This window comes from Grampus griseus (genome assembly GCF_964374135.1).
Source record: "Grampus griseus genome assembly, chromosome: X".
NCBI classification, from domain to species: domain Eukaryota; kingdom Metazoa; phylum Chordata; class Mammalia; order Artiodactyla; family Delphinidae; genus Grampus; species Grampus griseus.
In genome coordinates, this window is record NC_138999.1 from 78,190,686 (window position 1) to 78,217,789 (window position 27,104).

Below are 27,104 nucleotides of genomic sequence, written 5' to 3' on the forward strand. Positions count from 1 at the left end.
CTGAAAATATATTCAAACTCAAGAAGTTTTCATATGTATCAATATATGCCCCTCACTGTCTAACTTACCTAGAAGTACAAACATTTTAATTCTAAAAATCAGCTATGTCGTGCAACCCAAAACCAGTTAAAAGCTTCTATTCTCCTCTTTGAACACTCAAGATTGCATGGCAAAGACCCAGTCAAAATTATTTCCCCCTGGTTAAGCTTCTGAAGACTCTGCACATACAGAAGTATAGCTCTGTTCTTTCCCGTACATTTGGTGCTTTCCTTTTGTCTTGCATACCCCAAATAACCAAGACACCAAGGTTATGGAACAGATTACTTACATATCCAGTTAAGAAAGGGTCAAAAAGATAACTGTCTTGCTTTCACAGACCAAGACATCAAGGTAAGGAAATGGGACTGTTGTACAGTGTGGCAAGATAAGGCTAAAGATGTTCTACTTTAGTAAGTATAGAAGCTTGTGCTTGCTCTCTGGATGCTCTCAGACCGCATCTTTTATTTCATGTTGCCCAGTGAAGTATACAACAAATTCACTGTACTAGCAGAAGATAATTCCGTTATAGTGTAACTGCCAGTTCAAGTATCAAATGTCATTTGTTCAATTGTTGATGTCACTTTAAATTAAAAGTGGTTTATTACTTGTTTAATGACATAACTACACAATTTTTTTAGAGGTACATTTTTACAGTAATGATAGCCTCCAAGGCAGAAACACTTTTCCGTGTTAATAAAAGTTTTTGTTTACCTATTCACAAGCCATTAGGGAGGTTTCATGGGATAATGACGGGCTAGTCTACCACCTGCACCATGTAACTCTGTATCCTTCCTGATTCCTGCTTGATACTGGGGGGTTTCCATTGCCTCCCAAAGTCACAGGTAGAGAATTTGCATCCTCTGGCCTGATTCAATCACTGTGAATCAGAGTGGAGGCTGGGGTGGAGTGGTTAACAGATACAAGTGTCAGTTTCTTAGTTCTCATTTAAGCACTAGTGGAAAATTTTTTTTTTAATATTATCAAGCCTGTGATGTACTTTCTCTGGCTCTGTTTGTACATTGAAATTGTTTAACAATGCTTTCTATGTTCATATACTGTTTATTTTTTCCATGGAGTCTCCTGGCAAGGAATAAAATATATTTATTTTAAACGTGAAAAAAAGATCTCCTTTGTTCCAGCCCATAACATTATGAATTTAAGTTAACACTTTAATTTTTTTAAATTAATTTATTTATTTTTGCTGTGTTGAGTCTTCGTTTCTGTGCGAGGGCTTTCTCTAGTTGTGGCAAGCGGGGGCCACTCTTCATTGCGGTGCGCGGGCCTCTCACTATCGTGGCCTCTCTTGTTGCAGAGCACAGGCTCCAGACGCTCAGGCTCAGTAGTTGTGGCTCACGGGCCCAGTTGCTCCGTGGCATGTGGGATCTTCCCAGACCGGGCTCGAACCCGTGTCCCCTGCATTAGCAGGCAGACTCTTAACTACTGCACCACCAGGGAAGCCCCTAAGTTAACACTTTTAAACATTTCAATCTGAATGCTTATTCCAAATAATATAATCAAGTAGTTTGATTATTCTCCTAGTTGGAGGACACAGAATAGTGACAATGACACACGTCCATAAAAAAGGAAATAGATAGATTTATCATACATCACCACAAAAAATCCTTTAAGACAGAAGTTAGTATCAAGACACTACCATTTTCAGTGACCTTCCCGAGTACGTACTCTTTTGTCAAAGAGGAAAAACAAACAAGCTGTTCCTAATGTTGAAATCTGATGAAACAAAGAAAAAAAAGTCAATGGAAAGAATTACTTTTCTTGGGACTAACATTTAAAAAAAGAATCATATGCTACAATATCATTGTTCTATTAAATAGTCTTTGCTAAATATCAAATAGATAAAATAAACGTATGATATCTTAAACCTTGTGCATGGCTTTGTCAAGATTAACACCAGTGCTGTTAATATTTTAATGTAAATTCTTTTCTTCCGAAGAGAGTTGATACTTTCTTAAATACATGACTTTCCTTTCTGTAATATAACTTTAAAGTAGGTAGGGACTTGGTGACTTCAAGGTTATTGTCAAATATGTGACTAACGGCTCAGGTCATTTTACATGTAATCCATTTTTTATTGTATTTCCCTTGACAGTGCTACAAATGAATGCTGAAAGAAATGTTCTTGAAATAGTGCATAGAATCTAAATGACATCACAATGTTGAATATTTCAGAAAGAGTTGCTATCCTCTTCTGTAGTTCTAGGCAGCCTATAGCAAACCAATGAACTTTTAATGGAATTAAAGTAAATTTATTATAGTACCAATTATATTTGTATTAAGAATATTAAATTTATTTCCCTATTGTTTTCCAAAATAGCCATATCTCTGTGGTTTTATCCATTTGAAACTATGCAAATGGATAAACACTGGCATTTCTCTGGCCCAAAGATGTATCAGTAACAGTAAAAAAAAAAAAGAATTTTTTTTTTAAAAGTCAGGTTAGTTCTTGATAAATCAAGCAGTGGTAAAGCTCAGAAATAAATTTTTAGTCTTTCCCCCAGCATTCCTCAATCTACAGAATAAACAGCTTTTATGTAAGCAGTTTTAGAATCCAATCTCTTTGGAACTATTTTTAGTACTTACTGGCACTGTATGCATTTTCTGGGCAACTGTACTAGATTTATAGCTCTGGAACTGCTGTGTTATTTATTACCTTCCAATAGGCAATAAAGTGGTGTCTTGCACATGCATATGTCAAAAATGCTAAAGTTTAGTACAATGGTTCAGCTAATTCTTTCACAGAAGGATAGGCAAAAAAATAGCTTTTAATTCGGCAAGGAATATTCCTTATTCATTTTTTTCAAAAGCAAAAATACTTCTCTTGGGAATTTCGTATCCAGCACCAACTTTCTTTTCCTTAATTTTACAAATCCCTACAAAGAATTAAAGTCTCATATAAGCTTAATAACATCTTGCTTATTTCAGCGGTTTTTGTCCTAGATTTGCAAACTCATCTTATTTTTGAATTTAGGAAGAAATGCCACTCACAAATGAAATTAAGTCTTTTGAATTACATGAGGTTATTAGAAAGTCCCAAATTTTTTCTTAACCTGAACTGGAATTGGCAATTTTGTGTACATGAGATCAAACTAGTTTAAGACACCAGGATCCAAAATCAACATATAATGTGTTGCATTCAATTCATATAGTATGTTGTTTTCTTCTCTGAGTTTTTGTTGTCTCTTTTTTTTGTTTGTACATATGGGTGTTTGACAGATGTAGGGTTTTGTATTTTGTCAGTACACAGGCCACTTACCAAACTAAGTACTTGTCATTATTTCTTCCAAAAATAAAGGTTTACAACTAGGCTATAAATTTTTACCAGAGATTGACACTGTAGCTTATCATATCCCTAACAGAAAAAAATAGTTGTTTTATAAAATAATTCTGAAATTGTTTTTTGGACAATTTAATTAAAGCAAAAGAAAAAAAGCAACCTGAGTCAACAATTACAGTATATTCCTATTCAAGCACAGACTGAAAATTAAAAACAAGAACAACCAAACTTTGCTCTTTCTCTTTTTTTTCTTTTAAAATAGGAATTCTCTTTTTAATTTGTGCATTTATTCATCTAACAAACGCTTATTTAATGTGTTCGTATATGCTGGGTGCTATGTCCTTAGAGATCATACATATAAATGAAGCTTGAGGCCATTTTATCCTACACTCACATTAATTCATGTAATAGAGGCTTAAGTAAATTACCGAGAGAGAGACACAGATGAGTGATAGTTCTCTCACCAAAGGATGACCATTTGGGAGAGATAGCAAAGGATTTTCTCAAGATTTTTTCCCTATAAACAAGGGGGAAATAATTCTGAGTAAGTTTGGAATTCAGGATACTACAATTATCCCAAAGCTTTAACTATTTTTTTTTTTTTGTATATAGGACATATCTACGGTAAAGGTAGCAAGGTGATAAATTAAGATACCATATATCTTTATTTCCTCTTTTCATCTATCCCATTGTTTTCATGTCATGGTCTAACATATGGCAAAGAGCTTCAGGTTTTTTCATGTTTCATATGGATTTGAATGTCAGTTGAGCTAACTGACATGGGGTAGAACTAATGTTGGATCCATGTGTTAGTCATTCTTTATTCCTGAAGGAGACAAGACAGAGGAACAGCCTTGGAATAGTCATTCATTAAAGATAGTAAGCTCATGTTGGTACCACACTTTAGCATCAGACTTAGGCATCTGTCCAAAACTTTGTTGAAAAGTATTTATGTCTTATATGTAGGCAACTCCTTTTCAAATTACTGGGATAATATGAAATGTATTTATTTATTTATTTATTAAAAAATATTTTATTGGAGTATAATTGCTTTAAAATGATGTGTTAATTTCTGCCTTAGAACAAAGTGAATCAGTTATACATATACATATATCCCCATATCACTTCCCTCTTGTGTCTCCCTCCCTCCCACCATCCCTAACCCACCCTTCTAACTGCTCACAAAGCACCAAACTTATCTCCCTGTGCTATGTAACTGATTCCCACTAGCTATCTATTTTATATTTGGTAGTGTATATATGTCCATATATACACTACCACTCTCTCACTTTGTCCCAGCTTACCCTTCCCCATCCCTGTGCCCTCAAGTCCATTCTCTAGAACGTCTGCATCCTTATTCCCGCCTTGCCCATAGGTTTTCCATGACCTTTTTTTTTTTCTTTTAGATTCCGTATATATGTGTTAGCATACGGTATCTGTTTTTCTATTCTGACTTACTTCACTCTGTATGACAGACTCTAGGTCCATCCACCTCACTACAAATAACTCAATTTTGCTTCTTTATATGGCTGAGTAATATTCCATTGTATATATGTGTCGCATCTTCCTTATCCATTCATATGTTGATGGACACTTAGGTTGCTTCCATGTCCTGGCTATTGTAAATAGAGCTGCAATGAACATTGTGGTACATGACTCTTTTTGAATTATGGTTTTCTCAGGGTAAATGCCCAGTAGTGAGATTGCTGCGTCGTATGGTAGTTCTATTATTAGTTTTTTCAGGAACCTCCATATTGTTCTCCATAGTGGTTGTATCAATTTACATTCCCACAGACAGTGCAAGAGGGTTCCCTTTTCTCCACACCCTCTCCAGCATTTATTGTTTGTAGATGTTTTGATGATGGCCATTCTGACCAGTGTGAGATGATATCGCATTACACTTTTGATTTGCATTTCTCTAATGATTAACGATGTTGAGCATTCTTTCATGTGTTTGTTGGTAATCTGTATATCTGCTTTGGAGAAATGTCTGTGTAGGTCTTCTGCCCATTTTTGGATTGCGTTGTTTGTTTTTTTGTGATATTGAACTGCATGAGCTGAATATAAATTTTGGATATTAATCCTTTGCCAGTTGTTTCATTTGAAAATATTTTCTCCCTTTCTGAGGGTTCTCTTTTCATCTTGTTTATGGTTTCCTTTGCTGTGCAAAAGCTTTTAAGTTTCATTAGGTCACATTTATTTATTTCTGTTTTTATTTCCATTTCTCTAGGAGGTGGGTCAAAAGGCTCTTGCTGTGATTTATGTCATAGAGTGTCCTGCCTGTTTTCCTCTAAGAGTTTGATAGTGTCTGGACTTACATTTAGGTCTTTAATCCATTTTGAGTTTCTTTTTGTGTATGGTGTTAGGGAGTGTTCTAACTTCATTCTTTTACATGTAGCTGTCCAGTTTTCCCAGCACCACTAATTGAAGAGGCTGTCTTTTCTCCATTGTATATTCTTGCTTCCTTTATCAAAGATAAGGTGACCATATGTGCATGGGTTTATCTCTGGGCTTTCTATCCTGTTCCATTGATCTATATTTCTGTTTTTGTGCCAGTACCATACTGTCTTGATTACTGCAGCTTTGTTGTATACTCTGAAGTCCAGGTACCCGATTCCTCCAGCTCCATTTTTCTTTCTCAAAATTACTTTCACTAATCGGGGTCTTTTGTGTTTCCATACAAATTGTGTAAGTTTTTGTTATAGTTCTGTGAAAAATGCCACTGGTAGTTTGATAGGGATTGAATTGAATCTGTAGATTGCTTTGGGTAGTAGAGACATTTTCACAATGTTGATTTTTCCAATCCAAGAACATGGTATATCTCTCCATCTATTTGTATCATCTTTAATTTCTTTCATCAGTGTCTTATAATTTTCTGCATACAGGTCTTTTGTCTCCTTAGGTATGTTTTTTCCTAGGTATTTTATTCTTTTTGTTGCAATGGTAAATGGGAGTGTTTACTTAATTTCACTTCCAGATTTTTCATCATTAGTGTATAGGAGTGCCAGAGATTTCTGTGCATTAATTTTATATCCTGCTACTTTACCAAATTCATTAATTAGCTCTAGTAGTTTTCTGGTAGCTTCTTTAGAATTCTCTATGTAAAGTATCATGTCATCTGCACACAGTGACAGATCTACTTCTTTTCCGATTTGGATTCCTTTTATTTCTTTTTCTCCTCTGATTGCTGTGGCTAAAACTTCCAAAACTTTGTTGAATAATAGTGGTGAGAGTGGGCAACCTTGCCTTGTTCCTCATCTTAGTGGAAATGGTTTCAGTTTTTCACCATTGAGGACAATGTTGGCTGTGGGGTTATCATATACGGCCTTTATTATTTTAGGTATGTTCCCTCTATGCCTACTTGCTGGAGGGTTGTTATCATAAATGGATGTTGAATTTTGTCGAAAGCTTTCTCTGCATCCATTGAGATGATCATATTGTTTTTCTCCTTCAATTTGTTAATATGGTGTATCACACTGATTGATTTGCGTATATTGAAGTATACTTGCATTCCTGGCATAAACCCCACTTGATCATCGTGTATGATCCTTTTAATGTGCTCTTGGTTTCTGTTTGCCAGTATTTTGTTGAGGATTTTTGCATCTATGTTCATCAGTGATATTGGCCTGTAGTTTTCTTTCTTTGTGACATCCTTGTCTGGTTTTGGTATCAGGGTGATGGTGGCCTCGTAGAATGAGTTTGGGAGTGTTCCTCCCTCTGCTATATTTTGGAAGAGTTTGAGAAGTATAGGTGTTAGCTCTTCTCTAAATGTTTGCTAGAAATCGCCTGTGAAGCCATCTGGTCCTGGACTTTCGTTTGTTGGAAGATTTTTAATCACAGTTTCAATTTCAGTGCTTCTGATTGGTCTGTTCATATTTTCTATTTATTCCTGGTTCAGTCTCGGCAGGATGTGCATTTCTAAGAATTTGCCCATTTCTTCCAGGTTGTCCATTTTATTGGCATATAGTTGCTTGTAGTAATCGCTCATGAATCCTTTGTATGTCTGCAATGTCAGTTGTTACTTCCCCATTTTCATTTCTAATTCTATTGATTTGAGTCTTCTCCCTTTTTTTCTTGATGAGTTTTGCTAATGGTTTGTCAATTTTGTTCATCTTCTCAGAGAACCAGCTTTCAGTTTTATTGATCTTTGCTATCGTTTCCTTCATTTCTGATCTGATCTTTATGATTTCTTTCCTTCTGCTAACTTTGGGGTTTTTTTGGTTCTTCTTTGTCTAATTGCTTTAGGTGTAAGGTTAGGTTATTTATTCAAGATGTTTCTTGTTTCTTAAGGCAAGTTTGTATTGCTATAGGCTTCCCTCTTAGAATTGCTTTTGCTGAGTCCCATTGGTTTTGGGTCATCGCGTTTTCATTGTCATTTTTTTCTAGGTATTTTTTGATTTCCTCTTTGATTTCTTCAGTGATCTCTTGGTTATTAAGTAGTGTAATGTTTAGCCTCCATGTGTTTGTAATTTTTACAGACTTTTCCTGTAATTGATATCTAGTCTCATAGGGTTGTTGTCAGAAGAGATACTTGATACAATTTCAATTTTCTTAAATTTACCAAGGCTTGATTTGTGACCCAAGATATGATCTATCCTGGAGAATGTTCCATGAGCACTTGAGAAAAATGTGTATTCTGTTGTTTTTGGATGGAATGTCCTATAAATATCAATTAAGTCCATCTTGTTTAATGTATCATTTAAATTTGTTTCCTTATTTATTTTCCTTTTGGATGGTCTGTCCATTCGTGAAAGGGATGTGTTAAAGTCCCCTACTATGATTGTGTTACTGTTGATTTTCCCTTTTATTGCTGTTAGTATTTGCCTTTTGTATTGAGGTGCTCCTATGTTGGGTCCACAAATATTTACAATTGTTACATCTTCTTCTTGGATTGATCCCTTGATCATTATGTAGTGTCCTTCTTTATCTCTTGTAATAGTGCTTGTTTTAAAGTCTATTTTCTATGATATGAGAACTGCTTCTCCAGCTTTATTTGATTTCCAATTGCATGGAATATCTTTTTCATCCCCTCATTTTCAGTCTGTATGTGTCCCTAGGTCTGAAGTGGGTCTCTTGTAGACAGCATATATATGGGTCTTGTTTTTGTATCCATTCAGCCAGTCTGTGTCTTTTGGTGGGAGCATTTAATCCATTCACATTTAAGGTAATTATTGATATGTATATTCCTATTACCATTTTCTTAATTGTTTTGGGTTTGTTATTGTAGGTCTTTTCCTTCTCTCGTGTTTCCTGCCTACAGAAGTTCCTTTAGCATTTGCTCTAAAGCTGGTTTGGTTGTGCTGATTTCTCTTAGCTTTTGCTTGTCTGTAAAGTTTTTAATTTCTCCATCAAATCTGAATGAGATCCTTGCTGGATAGAGTAATCTTGGTTGTAGTTTTTTTCCCTTTCATCACTTTAAGTATGTCCTGCCACTCCCTTCCGACAGGGTTTCTCCTGGTGATCAGCTGTTAACGTTATGGGGATTCCCTTGCATGTTATTTGTTGTTTTTCCCTTGCTGCTTTTAATATTTTTTCTTTGTATTTAATTTTTGGTAGTTTGATTAATATGTGTCTTGGTGTGTTTCTCCTTGGATTTATCCTGTATGGGACTCTCTTTGCTTCCTGGACTCGATTAACTATTTCCTTTCCCATATTAGGGAAATTTTCAACTGTAATCTCTTCAAATATTTTCTCAGTCCCTTTCTTTTTCTCTTCTTCTTCTGGGACCCCTATAATTCGAATGTTGGTGCGTTTAATGTTGTCCAGGAGTCTCTTAGACTGTCCTCATTTCTTTTCATTCTTTTTTCTTTATTCTGCTTTGCACTGGTTATTTCCACTCTTTTATCTTCCAGGTCACTTATCCGTTCTTCTGCCTCAGTTATTCTGCTATTGATTCCTTCTAAAGAATTTTTAATTTCATTTATTGTGTTGTTCATCATTGTTTGCTCTTTAGTTCTTCTAGGTCCCTGTCAAACATTTCTTGTATTTTCTCCATTCTCTTTCCAAGATTTTGGATGGTTGTTACTATCATTATTCTGAATTCTTTTTCAGGTAGACTGCCTATTTCCTCTTCATTTGTTAGGTCTGGTGGATTTTTACCTTGCTCCTTCATCTGCTATGTTTCTTTGTCTTCTCATTTTGCTGAACTTACAGTGTTTGGTGTCTCCTTTTGGCAGGCTGCATGTTCGTAGTTCCCGTTGTTTTTGGTTTCTGCCTCCAGTGGCTAAGGTTGGTTCAGTGGGTTTTGTAGGCTTCCTGGTGGAGGGGACTAGTGCCTGTGCTCTGGTAGAGGAGGCTGCATCTTTTCTTTCTGGTGGGCAGGTCCACGTCTGGTGGTGTGTTTTGGGGTGTCTGTGACCTTATTATGATTTTAGGCAGCCTCTCTGCTAATGGGTGGCATTGTGTTCCTGTCTTGCTAATTGTTTGATATAGGGTGTCCAGCACTGTACCTTGCTGGTCGTTGAGTGGAGCTGTGTCTTGGCATTGAGATGGAAATCTCTGGGAGATTTTCATCGTTTGATATTATGTGGAGCTGGGAGGCCTCTTGTGGACCAATTTCCTGAACTTGGCTCTCCCACCTCAGAGGCACAGCCCTGACGCCTGGCTGGAGCACCAAGAGCCTGTCATCCACACGTCTCAGAAATAAATGGAGAAAAAAAAGAAAGAAAGAAAGCAAAAGATAAAATAATATTAAATTAAATTAAAAGGTTCTTAAAATAAAAAACAAAAAATAATTATTAAAACAATTTTAAGTAATTAAAAAAAAGAAAGAAAGAAGAGAAAAACCAAAGCAAAAAAAAAAAAACAAATCCACCAATGATAACAAGCACTGAAAACTATACTAAAAAAAAAAAAAAAAAAACAGACAGGCAGAACCCTAGGACAACTGGTAAAAGCAAAGGTATACAGACAAAATCACACGGAAGCATATGCATGCACACTCACAAAAAGAGAAAAAGGGGAAAAAATATATATATATGTATTGTTGTTCCCAAAGTCCACCTCCTCAATTTGGGATGATTCGTTCTCTATTCAGGTATTCCACAGATGCAGGCTACATCAAGTTGACTGTGGAGATTTATTCTGCTGCTCCTGAGGCTGCTGGGAGAGATTTCCCTTTCTCTTCTTTGTTCACACAGCTCCTGTGGTTCAGCTTTGGATTTGACCCCGCCTCTCCGTGTAGGTCGCCTGAGGGCATGTGTTCTTCACTCAGACAGGACGGGGTTAAAGGAGCAGCTGCTTCAGGGGCTCTGGCTCTCTCAGGCCAGGGGGACGGAGGGGGATGGAGTGCGGGGTGAGCCTGCGGTGGCAGAGGCTGGCATGACGTTGCACCAGCCTGAGGCATGTCGGGTGTTCTCCCAAGGAAGTTGTCCCTGGACCATGAGACGGTGGCAGTGGCGGGCTGCACAGGCTCCCTGGAGGGGAGGTGTGGATAGTGACCTGTGGTTGCACACAGGCTTCTTGGTGGCTGCAGCAGCAGTCTTAGTGTCTCATGCCCATCTCTGGGGTCCGAGCTGATAGCCACAGCTCACGCTTGTCCCTGGAGCTCCTTTAAGCAGCGCTCTTAATCCCCTCTCCTCGTGCACCAGGAAATAAACAGGCAAGAAAAGTCTCTTGCCTCTTCGGCAGTTCCAGACCTTTTGCCAGACCACCTCCCATCTAGCCGTGGTGCACTAACCCCTTCAGGCTGTGTTCACGCCGCCAACCCCAGTCCTCTCCCTGGGATCCGACCGAAGCCCGAGCCTCAGCTCCCAACCCCCACCCATCCCGGCGGGTGAGCAGACAAGCCTCTTGGGCTGGTGAGTGTTGGTTGGCACTGATCCTCTGTGCAGGAATCTCTCCGCTTTGTCCTCTGCACCCCTGTTGCTGTGCTGCCCTCTGTGGCCCCGAAGCTTCCCCCATCCGCCACCCACAGTCTCCACCCGTGAAGGGGCTTCCTAGTGTGTGGAAACCTTTCCTCCTTCACAGCTCCCTCCCACTGGTGCAGGTCCCATCCCTATTCTTTTGTCTCAGTTTTTTCTTTTTTCTTTTGCCCTACCCAGGTACGTGGGGAGTTTCTTGCCTTTTGGGAGGTCTGAGGTCTTCTTCCAGAGTTCAGTAGGTGTTCTGTAGGAGTTGTTCCACATGTAGATGTATTTCTGATGTATTTGTGGGGAGGAAGGTGATCTCCATGTCTTACTCTTCCACCATCTTCATGCCCACTCTGAAATTTAAATATGTAAACTAGGAAGTCATTTGTAGAGCTCTAAATATCTGAGTGGGGGTGGTATGCACAAAATCCCCTGACCTGAACATAGATTTTTATTAAAGAAAAATGTAACATCTGAGAACAGTCCAGTGCAATAGAACTTTGTGTAATAATGGACAAGTTCTATATCTGTGCTGTCCAATGCCATAGCCACTACTCAGATGTAGCTGTAAGAACTGAAATGTGGTTAGTGAGACTAAGGTACTGATTTTTTTATTTTATCTAATTATAATTAATTAAAATTTAAATGTAAATACTTGTGACTAATCGCTGTCATATTGGACAGAGCAGTCATAGAAGACAGAAGAGCAGTATGGACATTGTCCATTATCTTGTATGTATATCTCATTATCATCTTGAAAATTTGAAAAATCTATCTTTTAACATTACTGTCACTTCACATATAATAGTTAAGGACAGCAAACATGCTGTTCTTGGGTTTTTCAAGTGTCATAACCCTGCATTCATTTGCTTGGGAAAGCAAAGGTCAATGCAAAATTCAGGCAAACACATAAGACTAAGCTCTAAATATACAAACACAAAATACATAAACATAAATGAATAAAATTAAAAATTAAAACTAGCATATTCTTTTCCCCAGATGTATTATAGTCATAAATTAGATAATTGAGTCTGAAACTCAAGATCTTAAGTTATTCACTTGTTGTTTTTAGGCTATATTATATATGCTAGTTCCCCCTTATATAACCTCTAATAATTCTTTATAATCTACTTTTATAGCCCTTATTAAAAATGTAATTATTTTCAATTAACATAAATCTATTAGTATCAACATCAGTAGATACTTAGATTGCTATTGATTTTCCCTCATCTTAGCTAAAATTTAATTTCCATTACATTAGCAAAATATTTTTACTTACCACCATATCGCCAGTGCCTAGAAAAATGCTGTGACCATATTAGCCACTGAATATTGGCATGACAAGAATTAACAAAATTGTATTAAATGCCATGGATTTCTGTGAAGTTCAATTCAGAAGCTATTTTTTCTACCCATAGGTGAGACATTCCAGATTTGAACCTTCCTAAAGGCCTTTTGAAATATCATTACAAAAGTAAAATTATCATTAATCACTAAGTTTACCTAAATCAAATTATAATAGTAAATACTGTATGTATATTTAATATTATTGTTGTAAAATTCTTTTTTTTCTTAAAATAGATTTGTTAATTTTCACACTTGTAGATAGGTATTACATGAAAAATATTTTCCTTGGCAAAGAAAAGGCAAATTGTTTATTGGTTTATATAAGTAAAATATTAATAGAATGCTCATTTTAGTTTATGAATTAAAACTAAGATTAATACACATTGGTTACCTTGTAGGAAATTTTTTTAAATTACATTGAAGCAAAATGATGAATTTAATTAATATTTTTGAAATGCCACCTTAAATTTCATAATAAACATTTAATTCTTCCATCAAGATATATTATGGTCTGGATTTGAATAAAAGAGTAAGTGAATCTAAACACACACAAAAAATCCAAAAAATGCAGAAATATCTTCAAGCAATTCATGAGGAAAAATGTAGTTGTACTTAAGTACTGTACTAGATTTTATGTAAGCAATTATAACACTTTGATAAGTTATAAAAGATAATATGACCATATAATCTCACCATATATTCTAGTGGTCCTTGAAAACCTGATATCCTTCATTGGTTTCTAACATTTAGGATCTTATTTTAGAAACTGGTATGACAGAACAATGAGAAAAAACCCTCAGATGCTCTCCTGTTCACATAGATGGTATCTCAATAACTGATCTTCAGCACATGTCAGCAACTTTTATGTTAAAAAATATATTGAAGAATTAAAATCGTAGTGTGTGGTTATGTGTGTGTGTGTGTGTGCACGTATGTACGTGTGTACATAAGGATTCATAAATCACCTGTGTACTAGGAATCTTAAGATCTTCTGATCTTCACAGCCTCCAGTACCTTCTATCTTATTCATTTCTGTCAAAGTGCTACAGGTAACACTGGCTAGAACTGCACCTGAGAGCCAGTGAATGCTACTCCTCAATCAGCTATCAAGATCACTGTTTGTCTGTGTAGGGCTTATCTTATTGTAGTTCAGAGAAGGGACTTTAATTTTTTTTATTTCCTATTGGTAAATTGGACTTTATCAAAATTATTTGACTATTTTAAAGACTTATACAAGAGTATGAGATCCTCTGTGTGCTGATAAACAATAGCACTTAAGAGAGCCCAAGCACTTTAAGAATTTTACAGTTTTATATTAATTGAACCACTTCCTTGAGGGTTTTGAGGGAAGCCAGAACCAGAGGAAACTGATTTTAAACATTCCCATAATCTGACTTTATAGGCATAAAGAAAATATAGGTACTGTTCCTATAGCTATATTTTCCAATTTGACATTTTGGCATGTTAGTTTCAGTCCATTGTGCGTGCTCATTAAAAAAAAAATTAGAAGTTAAATAACATTGTTCTGTTAATCTCCAAGAAAATGTCTTTCTTTTTTGGCCAGGCCTCATGGCTTGCAGGATCTTAGTTCTCCGACCAGGGATTGAACCTGGGCTCTGGCAGTGAAATCACCGAGTCCTAACCACTGGACCACCAGGGAATTCCCAGAAATTTCATTTTTAACACCTGTTTCTATAGGGGAAAAAAAGAAAGTCTGTGTATTTTACATAAGGTTTTATTCTTATCAGAGTTTGCATATTTTCTCCCTCTGCCAAAGTTATTAGCTGTATTTATTAGATGTGATATATGCACTTTTGTCTTGGATAAAGATTTTATACTTGATTGTTACTTCTGGTGGTGAAAAGGTGTCCTAGACAACTGAAATCTACAGTAAGATATTTTAATTCATTTGGAGTAACCATTTTTAATTCACTTATAAGTTCATTCACCATGTGAAACTTAGTGATAATTCTTTTTAAAATTCTACATACTTCTTCCTTTTGAAATCTTTAATAGTTCACATAAATGTTACATTTATCACCACAAAGTGCTACAACCTGAAAAGCGCTTAGAACATCTTCTAGCACAACTCTAATTTCACAAATGTGTAGAGATGTTAAGCATCTTGTTTGTGGTGACAATATTAGTTACTGACGAAGTTGGGACTTAGAACTCAAGTCTCTGGCACTTATTTCTGAGTTGAGCCTATGTCATATGACTTCAAGGAATTGAAAACTGGTCTCATTAAATAATAACATAAGCTAAAATGTTTCCTTCTATGTTTTCCAGGGTCAAAGTATTTTTGGGCTTGATGTTATTGAAACACCAGAAGGAGAGAAGATGCCACAATTGATAGTTCAAAAGGAGTTAGATAGGGAAGAGAAAGATACATATGTAATGAAAGTAAAGGTTGAAGATGGTGGCTTTCCTCAAAGATCCAGTACTGCCATTTTGCAAGTCAGTGTTGCTGATACAAACGATAACTGCCCAGTCTTCAAGGAGAATGAGATTGAAGTCAGTATACCAGAAAATGCTCCTGTAGGTACTTCAGTGACACAACTTCATGCCACAGATGCCGACATAGGTGAAAATGCCAGGATTCACTTCTATTTCAGCAATCTAGTCTCCAACATGGCCAAGAGGCTATTTCACCTCAACTCCACCAGTGGACTTATCACAATCAAAGAACCACTGGATAGGGAGGAATCACCAAACCACAGGTTACTGGTTTTGGCAAGTGATGGTGGATTGATACCAGCAAGATCAATGGTACTAGTAAATGTTACAGATGTCAATGATAATGTCCCATCAATTGACATAAGATATATCATCAATCCAATCAATGGCACCGTGGTTCTTTCAGAAAATTCTCCACTCAACACAAAAATTGCGCTCATAACTGTGACAGATAAGGATGCTGACCTTAATGGTAGGGTGACGTGCTTTACAGATCATGAAGTCCCTTTCAGGTTGAGGCCAGTATTCAGTAATCAGTTCCTCCTAGAGACTGCTGCATATCTTGACTACGAGTCCACAAGAGAATATGCTATTAAATTACTGGCTGCAGATGCTGGCAAACCTCCTTTGAATCAATCATCCATGCTCCTCATCAAAGTAAAAGATGAAAATGATAATGCTCCAGTTTTCACTCAGCCTTTCATAAGTCTTTCTGTTCCTGAGAATAACTCTCCTGGCACCCAGTTGACAAAAATAAGTGCAACGGATGCAGACACAGGGCATAATGCTGAGATAAACTACCTGCTTGGCATTGATGCTCCATCTGAATTCAACCTGGATCGTCGTACAGGCATTCTGACTGCAGCGAAGAAACTGGATAGAGAAAAACAGGAAAAATATTCATTCACAGTTCTGGCAAAAGATAATGGGATGCCACCTTTAATAACCAATGCCACAGTCTTAGTGACTGTTCTTGATCAGAATGACAACAGTCCAATTTTCACTCACAATGAGTACAACTTCTATGTCCCAGAAAACCTTCCAAGACATGGCACAGTAGGACTAATCACTGTAACTGATCCTGATTATGGAGAAAATTCTGCAGTCACTCTCTCCATTTTAGACGCAAGTGATGACTTCACCATTGATCCACAGACTGGTGTCATCCGACCGAATATTTCCTTTGATAGAGAAAAACAAGAATCTTATACTTTCTATGTAAAGGCTGAGGATGGTGGTAGGGTATCACGTTCTTCAACTGCCAAAGTCACCATAAATGTGGTTGATGTCAATGACAACAAACCAGTTTTTGTTGTCCCTTCTTCGAACTACTCCTTTGAATTGGTTCTGCCATCCACTAATCCAGGCACAGTGGTCTTCACGGTAGTTGCTGTTGACAATGACACTGGCATGAATGCAGAGCTTCATTACAGCATTGTAGGAGGAAACACAAAAGGTCTGTTTATGATTGACCAAACAACAGGCAACATTACACTGAAGGAGAAATGTGTCCTTGCAGACCTTGGTTTACACAAACTGGTAGTCAAAGTCAAGGACTTAGGACAACCTGATTCTCTCTTCAATGTTGTAAATGTTAATCTATTTGTGAATGAGTCAGTGACCAATGCTACACTGATTTATGAATTGGTGCGAAAAAACATTGAAACACCAGTGACCCAAAGTATTGAGACAGCTGATACATCCTCACCATCCAGTGACTATGTCAAGATCGTGGTTGCCATTGTTGCAGGCACCATAACTGTCATCCTTGTTATTTTCATCACTGCTGTAGTAAGATGCCGCCAATCACCACACCTTAAGGCTGCTCAGAAAAACAAGCAGAATTCCGAATGGGTTACTCCAAACCCAGAAAACAGGCAGATGATAATGATGAAGAAAAAGAAGAAGAAGCATACCCCTAAGAACTTGCTGCTTAACTTTGTTACTATTGAAGAAACTAAGGCAGATGATGCTGACAATGATGGAAACAGCGTCACACTAGACCTTCCCATTGAACTGGAAGAGCAAACCATGGGCAAGTACAACTGGGGCACTACACCTACTACTTTCAAGCCTGAAAGTCCTGATTTGGCCCGGCACTACAAATCTGCCTCTCCACAGCCTGCCTTCCAGATCCAGCCGGAAACTCCCCTGAATTCAAAGCACCACATCATCCAGGAACTGCCTCTTGATAACACCTTCGTGGGCTGTGATTCCATCTCCAAGTGTTCCTCCAGCAGTTCTGATCCCTACAGCGTTTCTGAGTGCAGCTATCCAGTGACAACTTTCAAGACCCCTGTGTCTGTACACACCAGACTGGTAGGTAATCCAAGTTTCTAAGTAACCTTTCTAATTTTATATTTTTTAATTATTTTCAGTTGAACTAGGACTTTACAGAATCTACTGACTCAACATGGGATCAAAATGTTCTGCAGAAGTATCTGAATAGATATATGGATTCATTTTAAGTTTGGTAGAAAATCAGAACAAAATGACTCCTGATTGGAGGAAAATTGGGTGAGGAATGATGATTATAATAGGGACAGTGTTGTCTGTAGATGGCAGTATGACACTTCTTGCTAGAGAATATACTGGAAAAACTCCAAAATAAAGGGTCATGGCACTGTCCTCAGTACAATTGTGTGCATGAGGATCAAAACAGTCATGGCTAGATACATCACAGTAAAGCCTCTTGGAATCTGATAAACAGGTCTTAATACTTAATGCTATTGAGAGTTCCAGCTTCACTTGGAAAAATCTGTGTCTACCCAAGATAATCAAATAGCATAAAGATATCCCCCCTACCCACCATTCCTCTAAACCCCCACAATGAAAAGACAGTGTCATTTCCAGATTAGGAACTCACCATTATTCTGGTTCATAAATCTGTATTAACACAATGTAGCAAGAATGGGATTAGGAAAATGAAGTCATGCTACTCACTCTCACCTTCAAGCCAGAGAATGAAATATATATGAGATCTCTACTTTAGATATCCATTTGAGTATCTGCATATTCATGCAAGGTATTAAGAACCCTTCAGGAGACATTCTTAAGAGATAATGACTTTTTGAAAATGAAATATTATTGCTTTCTCTAATGGGCCTGAAGGAAACTATGCACATATTAAGACCCAAGATATCTGTATACAATAATTTAAAACCCATTAAATTTATGAAAACAAGAGTTTATACAGTCTTTTTTATCTGTATTCCATGGAGAAATGAATTAAAATGTATCTAGAAATTCATAACTAAAGTAAATGATTTAAGTATTTTTATTTCCTTAATAAAGTCAAGTGATAGAATTTATCTACATTTTTTCTCTGGAAGTTATACAGCATGTTGATTTTATCATTTCATCTGTGTTACTCTTAAGAAGGTCTTCATATCAGTTTCAGTGAATAAAACTTTTGAAAACCTATTTAGGCTTAATTAAATAGTAGTAATGTGAAAGTCAGAATAGGTTTCCTCTCACCAAATTTAGAGATATTAGAGAAGTCTATCAGGATTCAAAATAACAATGAAAATAATTTACCATAATTTAGGAAATGCTTTTAAGAATTGAGGTCACTCATGGATTTGCATAGTTAAATTATACAATAACGTTAACTTTTCTCTCTTAATCACACAGTGAAAGTAAGATACTAATTCAGTTGTGGGTGCATTTTTGTTACAATAGGTTCATAATTATGCTATCGCAAACGGTAAAATAGAACCCTACTCTCTTTGTGGTGAGTTTCTGTTATGCTTTGAATGAGTTTATAGGGCAGTGGTTATTTCTACAGTTTACATGAGCCTCATGGTTTCTGACCAAGGTGGATCTTAAATGGGTGGCAAACAACAGATGCCGAATATCTCATCATGGTATGTTTTTGTTTTTATTTAACTATTAAAAAGGGTGCTCTCATTTTCTAATTCTCATTGCTATCATCCGGTTTTTTGGAAACATTTCTCAACAGAAAAGTATTCTTTATGAATAGCACTTTATGTGTGTTGTATATCCTAATAGCACTTTTCCCAGGGCTAAATTTGTGACTCACTTAAAAATCTATACAAAGGGTGGGGTTTGTGAATTACTTTTGCAGAGCATCATTTTTAATAGATTGGCTTGTGAAGTTAGTTAGAAGAGCAAATTCTGGTTTCAACTGTTTTTGAAAGCATGGAAATGTTTTAAGAGCTAGACTTATTTTACATGAGGACATGAACATACAGTAAGTAAGGCATAGATGAAGGAAAATACTGAAGTGTTTTCCAAATATCTTCCTCTTTTATTGCTTTTTTTGATATTTTGTAATCCTGAGAAAGTCGATAAAATTAATAACTTTTTCATTCAGGTATTTTATTTTATTTAGCTAAGAAATTTTTTCCTAAACACAGAACAGTAACTTCATGAGATAGGCAAAATAAGGAAAGTAAATGCTAATGAGAATAAATTCTTGGTTATCATTCGGTTTTTATTAGCTAAAAGGAGTATCTTAGAATCAGTGGGTTCTCAGATGACTTATTCTATTTTTTCTCATCTTAAAAAAATAGGTAAATTGTATATTTTATGTCATTGGTTCACAGATGTTTCAGATTAATTACTAAATATCTTCTGGACATGAATTGGTGAACTTAGGCAGACTAATGTGACACTAAAAATAATTTGAATCCTTGTATTTTGTGCTACATTTGCAATGTTCTTCACCCTTTCTGTATACGCTTCAATTTCTGATTAACACCAGGAGAGGCATCTTATATTCAGTGATGTTGGAGAATGCGAAAAAGTTAAGTGAGCACTGAAAAAGAACTCGTGTATTTATAAAAATTCAAATACAGTAGGTGTCTTCTTTTTAAAGAAACATCATACAAAATGAGGAAAAGTGTCAGACAGTAAAATAAAAATCCATTGTTCCTTAAAGAAATTCTGACAGTGGAATAAAATATTACTGTTATCAGAAGGCAGAATTATATTCAATTGATTTTAAACAAAGTGAGAAATATATTTTCAAAAGGAGGGTTTAGGGTGATATTTCTGTTTAGTTCATTATTCATCTGAATAGAAATATGAAAGTGAAGAAATTAAATGGTTCTAGGAGGCAGTAAGATATAAGGGGATTTATAAAAACTTTCATGTTTTTAAAAAGGGAATCAAATACTTTCTATAGTTTTTTTTTTTCTGACTCGTGTTCTGAAAAAATATGGAACATTCATTAGATAGAAACGTATCTATTGCACAGAACCATTTATACCTGGGGAATATGAGGATCCTCTTTGATATAAATTTTTACAAGTATTCTGGAAGGCATTTTTGTATGCATATATTATAGTAGAAATTAAAACATGAAATGTAAAAGATGATCTTACAGTGTACTTTATATTAACGTCTTTCAGAGCAAGCAGATAGTGTTTGGTGCGATTCTAGAAAAACAATAAGAATAATCATTTTAGAATCAATTTTGATAATTGTTGTATAAAAGAGATACAATGCCAAAACGAAATCTTGCTTAACACAGTTCTTCCATTAAAATATTGTGAAGACTATACATCTGAAAAATAAGGGAACAAAAATGAACTTATTATTTGGAAAGGGCCTTCTGTGTACAAGTCACTGTCTTAGTCATGTATTTGAGGTACTTCATTTCAAAAAGAAATAATTCATGGTTACATGAGTGTAGGTATTATACATGGATTCAAAATGGTAAGAGGAGTCTGAGTTAGCTTGGAATAGGCTTGGTATTTACTACTGTTACATTCCATAACCTTGATATTGTGCATCTGTATTTTAGCAATGTGAATTTTAGCCATGTAGCATGCTTGGCAACTAAGACTCCTAGAACACAACCATCTGATTTTGATAACATGTTATTTTTCTTGTCCTAGACTGATTCCAGGACATCAACTATTGAAATCTACAGTGAGATATAACTTTCTAGGAACAACATAATTCTATTCCCCTTCCAAAAAACTCCAATGATTTGTGATTTCAAAATTTGGCTAAGATCATTTAGCTTGTAATCTGGATTTCCCACTATAAAAGCAAGCAAAACAAAAACCACCTTAAAAAATATGTCCCACTGAACCCCATGCTTACTTTAGCTGTAATCTTGCAATCGAAATTTTAAATTTGTGGAAGAAACAGTGCAGTGTGATAAAAAAAAAGTTTTATCATGCTGTTTCTCGATTTGCTTCCTCTGAATGCCAACAAGTGTGATGTAATATAATATGTCTTGATGTACAAACTGATGGTTAATGTATCAATCATGAAACGTGGAATTACTTGCCCTGTCTGATTGCTGAAGAATTTAAACATCATCTGCGGGAGTTTGGAAGTGAAGCTGAACTATCCAAGCTACCCTCTGAAAGGTATCCAAGGGCAAGAGATTTTCTTTAATATCAAAAATACAAACAGCAACAACAACAAAAAACCACTTTAGATCATTTTTTGGAAAATATTCACTACTATAGTGTTGTTGAGAAAATAATTATAATTATCCATCACTCTGCTGAAAAGTTAGATGATATAAAATAATTTTAATGGGTTTTTATGTTGATTGTAATCATGTTGTTTCACTACTTTAATCATTAAAAAAATATTTTTGTTGTAATCATGTTTCTTTTTTTCTATAAATACTGTAAAAGAAAGAGGTTTTTTTTTTTCTATTTTTATCTATCAAAAGAAGAATGTAAAGTTCTTTATACTCCCTGATATTTTGGGGAAAAAAAGTACTGATGTTTCTTATATAGTGAAATATAATTCCATTCATATGTGAGTAGAGACAAGGATTTAAATAGTATATTTTGAAAGATTTTATCTTAATTTTGAAACTACCTAAGAAAATATAAGCTACTAGAGTCAAACAGCTAAATAGATCTACATAATTTCTCTGGCATTAAATTACTGAATATATTTCATTGATTTGAGTAATTTGGCCTTTAACTCATTCTTCACAATATGTTGATTAATCAGTTTCTTACACAAATGACTAAATGCGTCAAATTTGGTGTACATTAAATGTATTAAGGAAAGAAGGTTGTGTCCCAATTTTACATTGTATTCTTTAAGCTGCTTATGACTTACTAAAAGTACTAACAGAATTTTTTTAAAAGCACGATTTCTTGGGGCTAAGAGGGAGTATAAAGGACCTTTATAATCACAACATAAGATATGTTTCCTGGATTCTCTTTCAAATGCTTCATTGTGTATCATTTTACCTAGCAAAGTGTGGACAGGATTTGGTCTATTATGTATGTGCATTAAATTAGTGTATTATTTAAAGTGTTCCTTGCTGTAAAGGTATTTAGAAGAGGCTTATGCTCTATTTAGCATTTCAAATTAGTGTAATTCTTGGATATTTAATATATAGGCAATATTTTTAAAAGATTTCTGTTAAAATTTAGCATTCCCATTTACTCAGTACAGAATCTCTGGTACCTCCAATAATGTCAAGTTCCTTGAACATGCTTGCTATCTGGCTTTTTAAACATTACTTAGTTAATTATAATGACTGTAAGTGTAACTGTTTTACTGGTAATGAGAAATGTCATGTAAATTATAATATTGTATTACATACTTATAAACAACTATTGTAGAAAAATACTTAAAATTAAATTTTACCTTTGTGAAAGTTACTCATATAGAGTAACTTTATAATCTCTCCCCTATTTCTTCCTGATAAATTAAATATTTCAGTTTAATTCAAATCATTTCAAGGAATGTCAAAATTTAGCCAACTTATTATACCTCTAGATTCAGTGCCCTGCAGGTACAAAGACGTACTAAGAGTAGGAGTTTCCAAAATCCATAGTCTCACTTAATTGTGAAAAAAATTATGATGCCCAAGAAAATGAATCAGTACTTCACATATCCCATGATAAACTAGTGTGGCTTCATGACCATTTGTATATGTAATTATTATATAAATGCATTTTAAATGCTTGTGTCATGACCACCCTGGTCTCTGCTTTTCCACACATTCTGTGAGCTAGAGGAGAATACTTCATTTTTCTTCTGCTTCAGTGACCCTTTCCTTTAGGCCTGTGATAAGGAAAACTCCTAATCACTCCTTTGTATATATGAAGATGAAAATGTCTTGAAACAGTTACCCAGAATCTCTTTAAAAAATTCCTCAGTATTTTTATGGGGGTCATCTTTGCAGAAGATGAAAATAGAAACTTTATTTTTAAAGCTGCAAGTGATTCTTCTCAGAATATAATTTCTGTGAGAAAGGAACTTCTGAATTGATTTCTTTCCTGCTCTTTGAGGCTAAAATATTTACCCATATAAACCAATGATGATTGAGGTTTAACTGTATCTAAACTTCAGCCATAGATGAAAATGGATTCTACTTTTGATTATTAACTACCCTTGGTCGGTCCTTTGCTTATGCTTGAGGAAATAATATTAACATTTGAGAACAGTATGGACGGCATTGAAACGAATTTTCCACAAAAGCCAGAGAGGACAAAATTATATATTTTCCTGTTGGTTCTTTCTTATCAGTTGATTTGATGATACTTTTAATTTAATTATTGGTGTTATTACATGTTTGGCTTACAAGGTCTCAGATATCTTCCCATCTCTTGTATTGGTGTTAATGGACTCTTAGAATATTCTCAATGAAGTGTCCTTGATGGTCTCTCTTGTTCTTATTCTAGTCAGTGAATAGAGGAAAACAGAGGGAAAGGAAATCTTAAGACTAGTCAGCAAAGAAACTTTTAGGGATTACCTAATCGATTAACTACAATGTGCTGTATACTTTCATACCTGTAAACACTCGAAGGAGTATTATTTTCTTTTGATTAAAATCCAAAGTGCATAAATTGAAAAAAATTGCTGAAATACATTTCCTCATTTTACATTAAATATAAAAGTTTATTTTTGGAAATAGGGTATTCAAGCTATTACATTTCTTAAGTTATTTTTATTTTCAATGATTTAAATTGAAAATTTTATAGAACAGTTTTAATTCTATCCATTAATTAATCTTTTATGTATACTTCTGTTTTCTCTGCTGACCATCCTGTTCACATTATCAATGTGAACTCATATACTTTAGAATAACTTTTAAAAGCTGAATTTAGATTCAATCAGTCATTATTTCATGCAATATTTACTAATCTTTTCATTTCAAAACAATACTGACACATTTTACAATTTTTTCACCTGCACTCGTCACTGTTTAATTAGATTTTGTAATTGTCCATCTAGCTAGGTGTGATTTGAAGCCTGATCTCAACAGAAGTGCTACAGGACAAGCAGAGCTTAAGTAATCTTATATGAACTTAATCTACACTGTGTAAATGCTTCCTATAGGTGCTCTTGTGTAATAGACTTTTTTCTTTAGGATTTGCTTAGTTTCTGTCTATTTTTATTGTTTAGATTTAGGTTTCTAGCATATTCAAAGGTGCTGTGATAATATAAAGCTGTATGTGTTGTATATAATTATTATTTTTAAAAAGAACTGAAGTTCAATTTGTTTTTTCATGCATTATGTGTGTTCATACATAACATCCGTGGTTTTATGTGGTATTTAGAATTAGGAGTAGACTTTTTAAAATTGTAGAGTAGCCATAGACCTTTATTTTTATTGCACAATGCAATATACATTTGTTGTAGAAAATTTAGGAAATTGTAGATAGATTTTAACTGTATCTATGAAAATTTGATGAAGAATTTTAAAACTATTTGTTTTTCCTTCAGGCTATACCAGTAAGTTTTTCTTTATAATTTACTTAGTAATTCTGTTTAACCTTTGGAAGTGGTGCACTTTAAAATTACAGAAGTATTCTTCTCTTTTTATATTATAAACTATACATGCAGGATTTTTTACACATAGTGGTAATTGACTTAATTATTATGCATATTGTTTATTTTTATAGATGTATGATTAGACAAATTTATGAAATAGTTGAGTCTGATTAGTTTATAGTATACTGAAGGGAATACTATATATCTCCACCACGAGACTAATCTGCCCTCAGTGAAAATATCAAGTCTTGATGAAAAAGCTTTTCCATTAAAAAGAATGCCATCTAAATATCTGCCAAAAGTTCCCCTAGAATGAACAACTAAGTTATCTATTATAATTATTTCTAAAAAGCCTCGTAACCAATTTTTACCTTTTGCAAATTCTAGATATTCTCAATTAAAATTGTATTAACTCTCCCGTTTCAACTGATTAATTATATTTAATTATCCACACATACACTGGTACTATCCAGTTAGGAGTAAATCTTTTTCTGTGAAGTGAAAAAAATCACATTCTATTAGGTTTCAGATAGTCAAATTGACATAATAATGGAAATGAAGTACTTCAATGGATATTCTAGAAATATATGCACTTTTCTCCCTTGTCCTGGAGCCTTATATTTATTAACTATTCACTGATTTACTTCATAAATGTTATTCTCTTAGAAATGCACTTTAAAAACATTTTCATTTTTTGTCTTAACACTTGGTAAAAACATTAGATAACAAAATAATACTTTCATTAGATACTTAGAGAAAATTTGAATAATACCACTTTTACTCTCTTTGGTGGTAGTAGAAGTAAACAAATGTGCAATACTGGTGAAAAATATTATTTTCAGAAATCCACAAAATAAACTTTAAAATGTATTTACTCATATTACTACATATCAGTTTTAACCTCAGATTCAAAATCAACACAGACCACTATTTCAATGATACTTTAAACAGAATTGCTCATAAACACTATCACCTTACACAAAAACATTTCCCGTAATTCAAGTATATAGCTCAAATAGTTGTTCAGTGTCACAACCTCGAAGTAATTAAACACACACACACACACACACACACACAAGGACAAATTTGATCAGCTCTTTTGGTATGTAAACACAGACCTAGTCTCATATTCAAGGTGGGAAAAAACACACAAAAATGGAATTGCATGGATGCTGGAAAACTAATCTATGAACTGCTAAATGAGAGATTATATTTCATTACTAATTTTATTTATTTGATCACTCATTCAGAGCTATGTATTGGGTGCCTTTTTTGTAGATAATTATATACATTATTTATGAAGTTCAGATTGAATAAGTACATATTTTTCACACAAATATAGTTATTAAAGAGAAGGTGCTGAGTTCTCTTCCCGATAGGTATCATAGTTTTGTCTACGTGATACTAAAACATCTGGAGGCAAAATACAATTTTTCACTGAATATGGGGATATTTTGTCTACCTGAAAAAATTGACTCCATAAAGACGCAGACTTTATCTAGTACTACAAAATGATATTATAATAGTTTCATTTTAGATAGGAAAAAAGAATTTGACATGCTATATAAAGTTAACATTATCTGAACTAGAGCAATTGATAACGTTTAACAACAAAATTCTACATGGTGCTACAATTCAACTTTACGTATATAAATTTGATTTGTTTGTAAGACTATACACACATTTATTTCAAAATGCACACAAACTGTAGAAATGATGAGGTACATACAATTATGTCATTTTAGGTGTGAGACTTAAAAGACAACCATACCAAACTCTTAAAATTAAGAGACCTAATTGTGAGTCTAGAGGAAAATTCATTTTAATTTGATGTTTATGTAATTCTAAAACAGTGGGATTAAAATGGGCTAGGGTATGTATAAGCATACATATGTTTACGTATATGTGTGTATATTTATGTTTTTCAAATTTCTAGCAGAAAAAAGTAACATAAACTTTATACTAAAGACAACGTGTTCAAAGATCATACATCTATATTTACAATGTTATTCTCTGTTCTTTTAAACTTATGCCTCACTTCCAAACTTTAATCATCCTTTATCCCTTATATCACCCTACATAGCACCTTTTATTTAAAAAAAAACTTGTCACATTCACTGCATTCTGAATATGTGCTCATGTGTTTTTTACTTTCAAATTATTTTGCCTCTAATGTAACTGCAGTACTTCTCTTCATAAAATTTCCCTGTTTTCTGAAGGATCACAGATCCAGTAACACTAAATTATACATTAAAAATTAAACTATTTTTCCTATCTAATTACCAGTGTAGATTCTACTTCTTTTCCACACAAAAAAGCTAAGATAAATTTGCCTTCAGTAATAGTCAACTTCTGCTCAGTTGGCATAACTAAAACATATATAA

General features: G+C 34.6%; 1 protein-coding gene across 8 annotated transcripts in view; it reads left to right on the top strand.

Annotated features, from left to right (window-relative positions):
• Positions 1-27,104, top strand: part of PCDH11X (protocadherin 11 X-linked) — a gene marked incomplete at both ends in the record, with an annotated part of 706,845 nt that overhangs the window by 35,900 nt on the left and 643,841 nt on the right. For all 8 annotated transcript variants that reach the window (XM_082680816.1, XM_082680819.1, XM_082680817.1 and 5 more), the window contains one exon: positions 14,821-17,307. In XM_082680816.1, the coding sequence (XP_082536942.1) occupies positions 14,821-17,307 (2,487 nt within the window). The remainder of the gene's footprint in view (positions 1-14,820; positions 17,308-27,104) is intronic.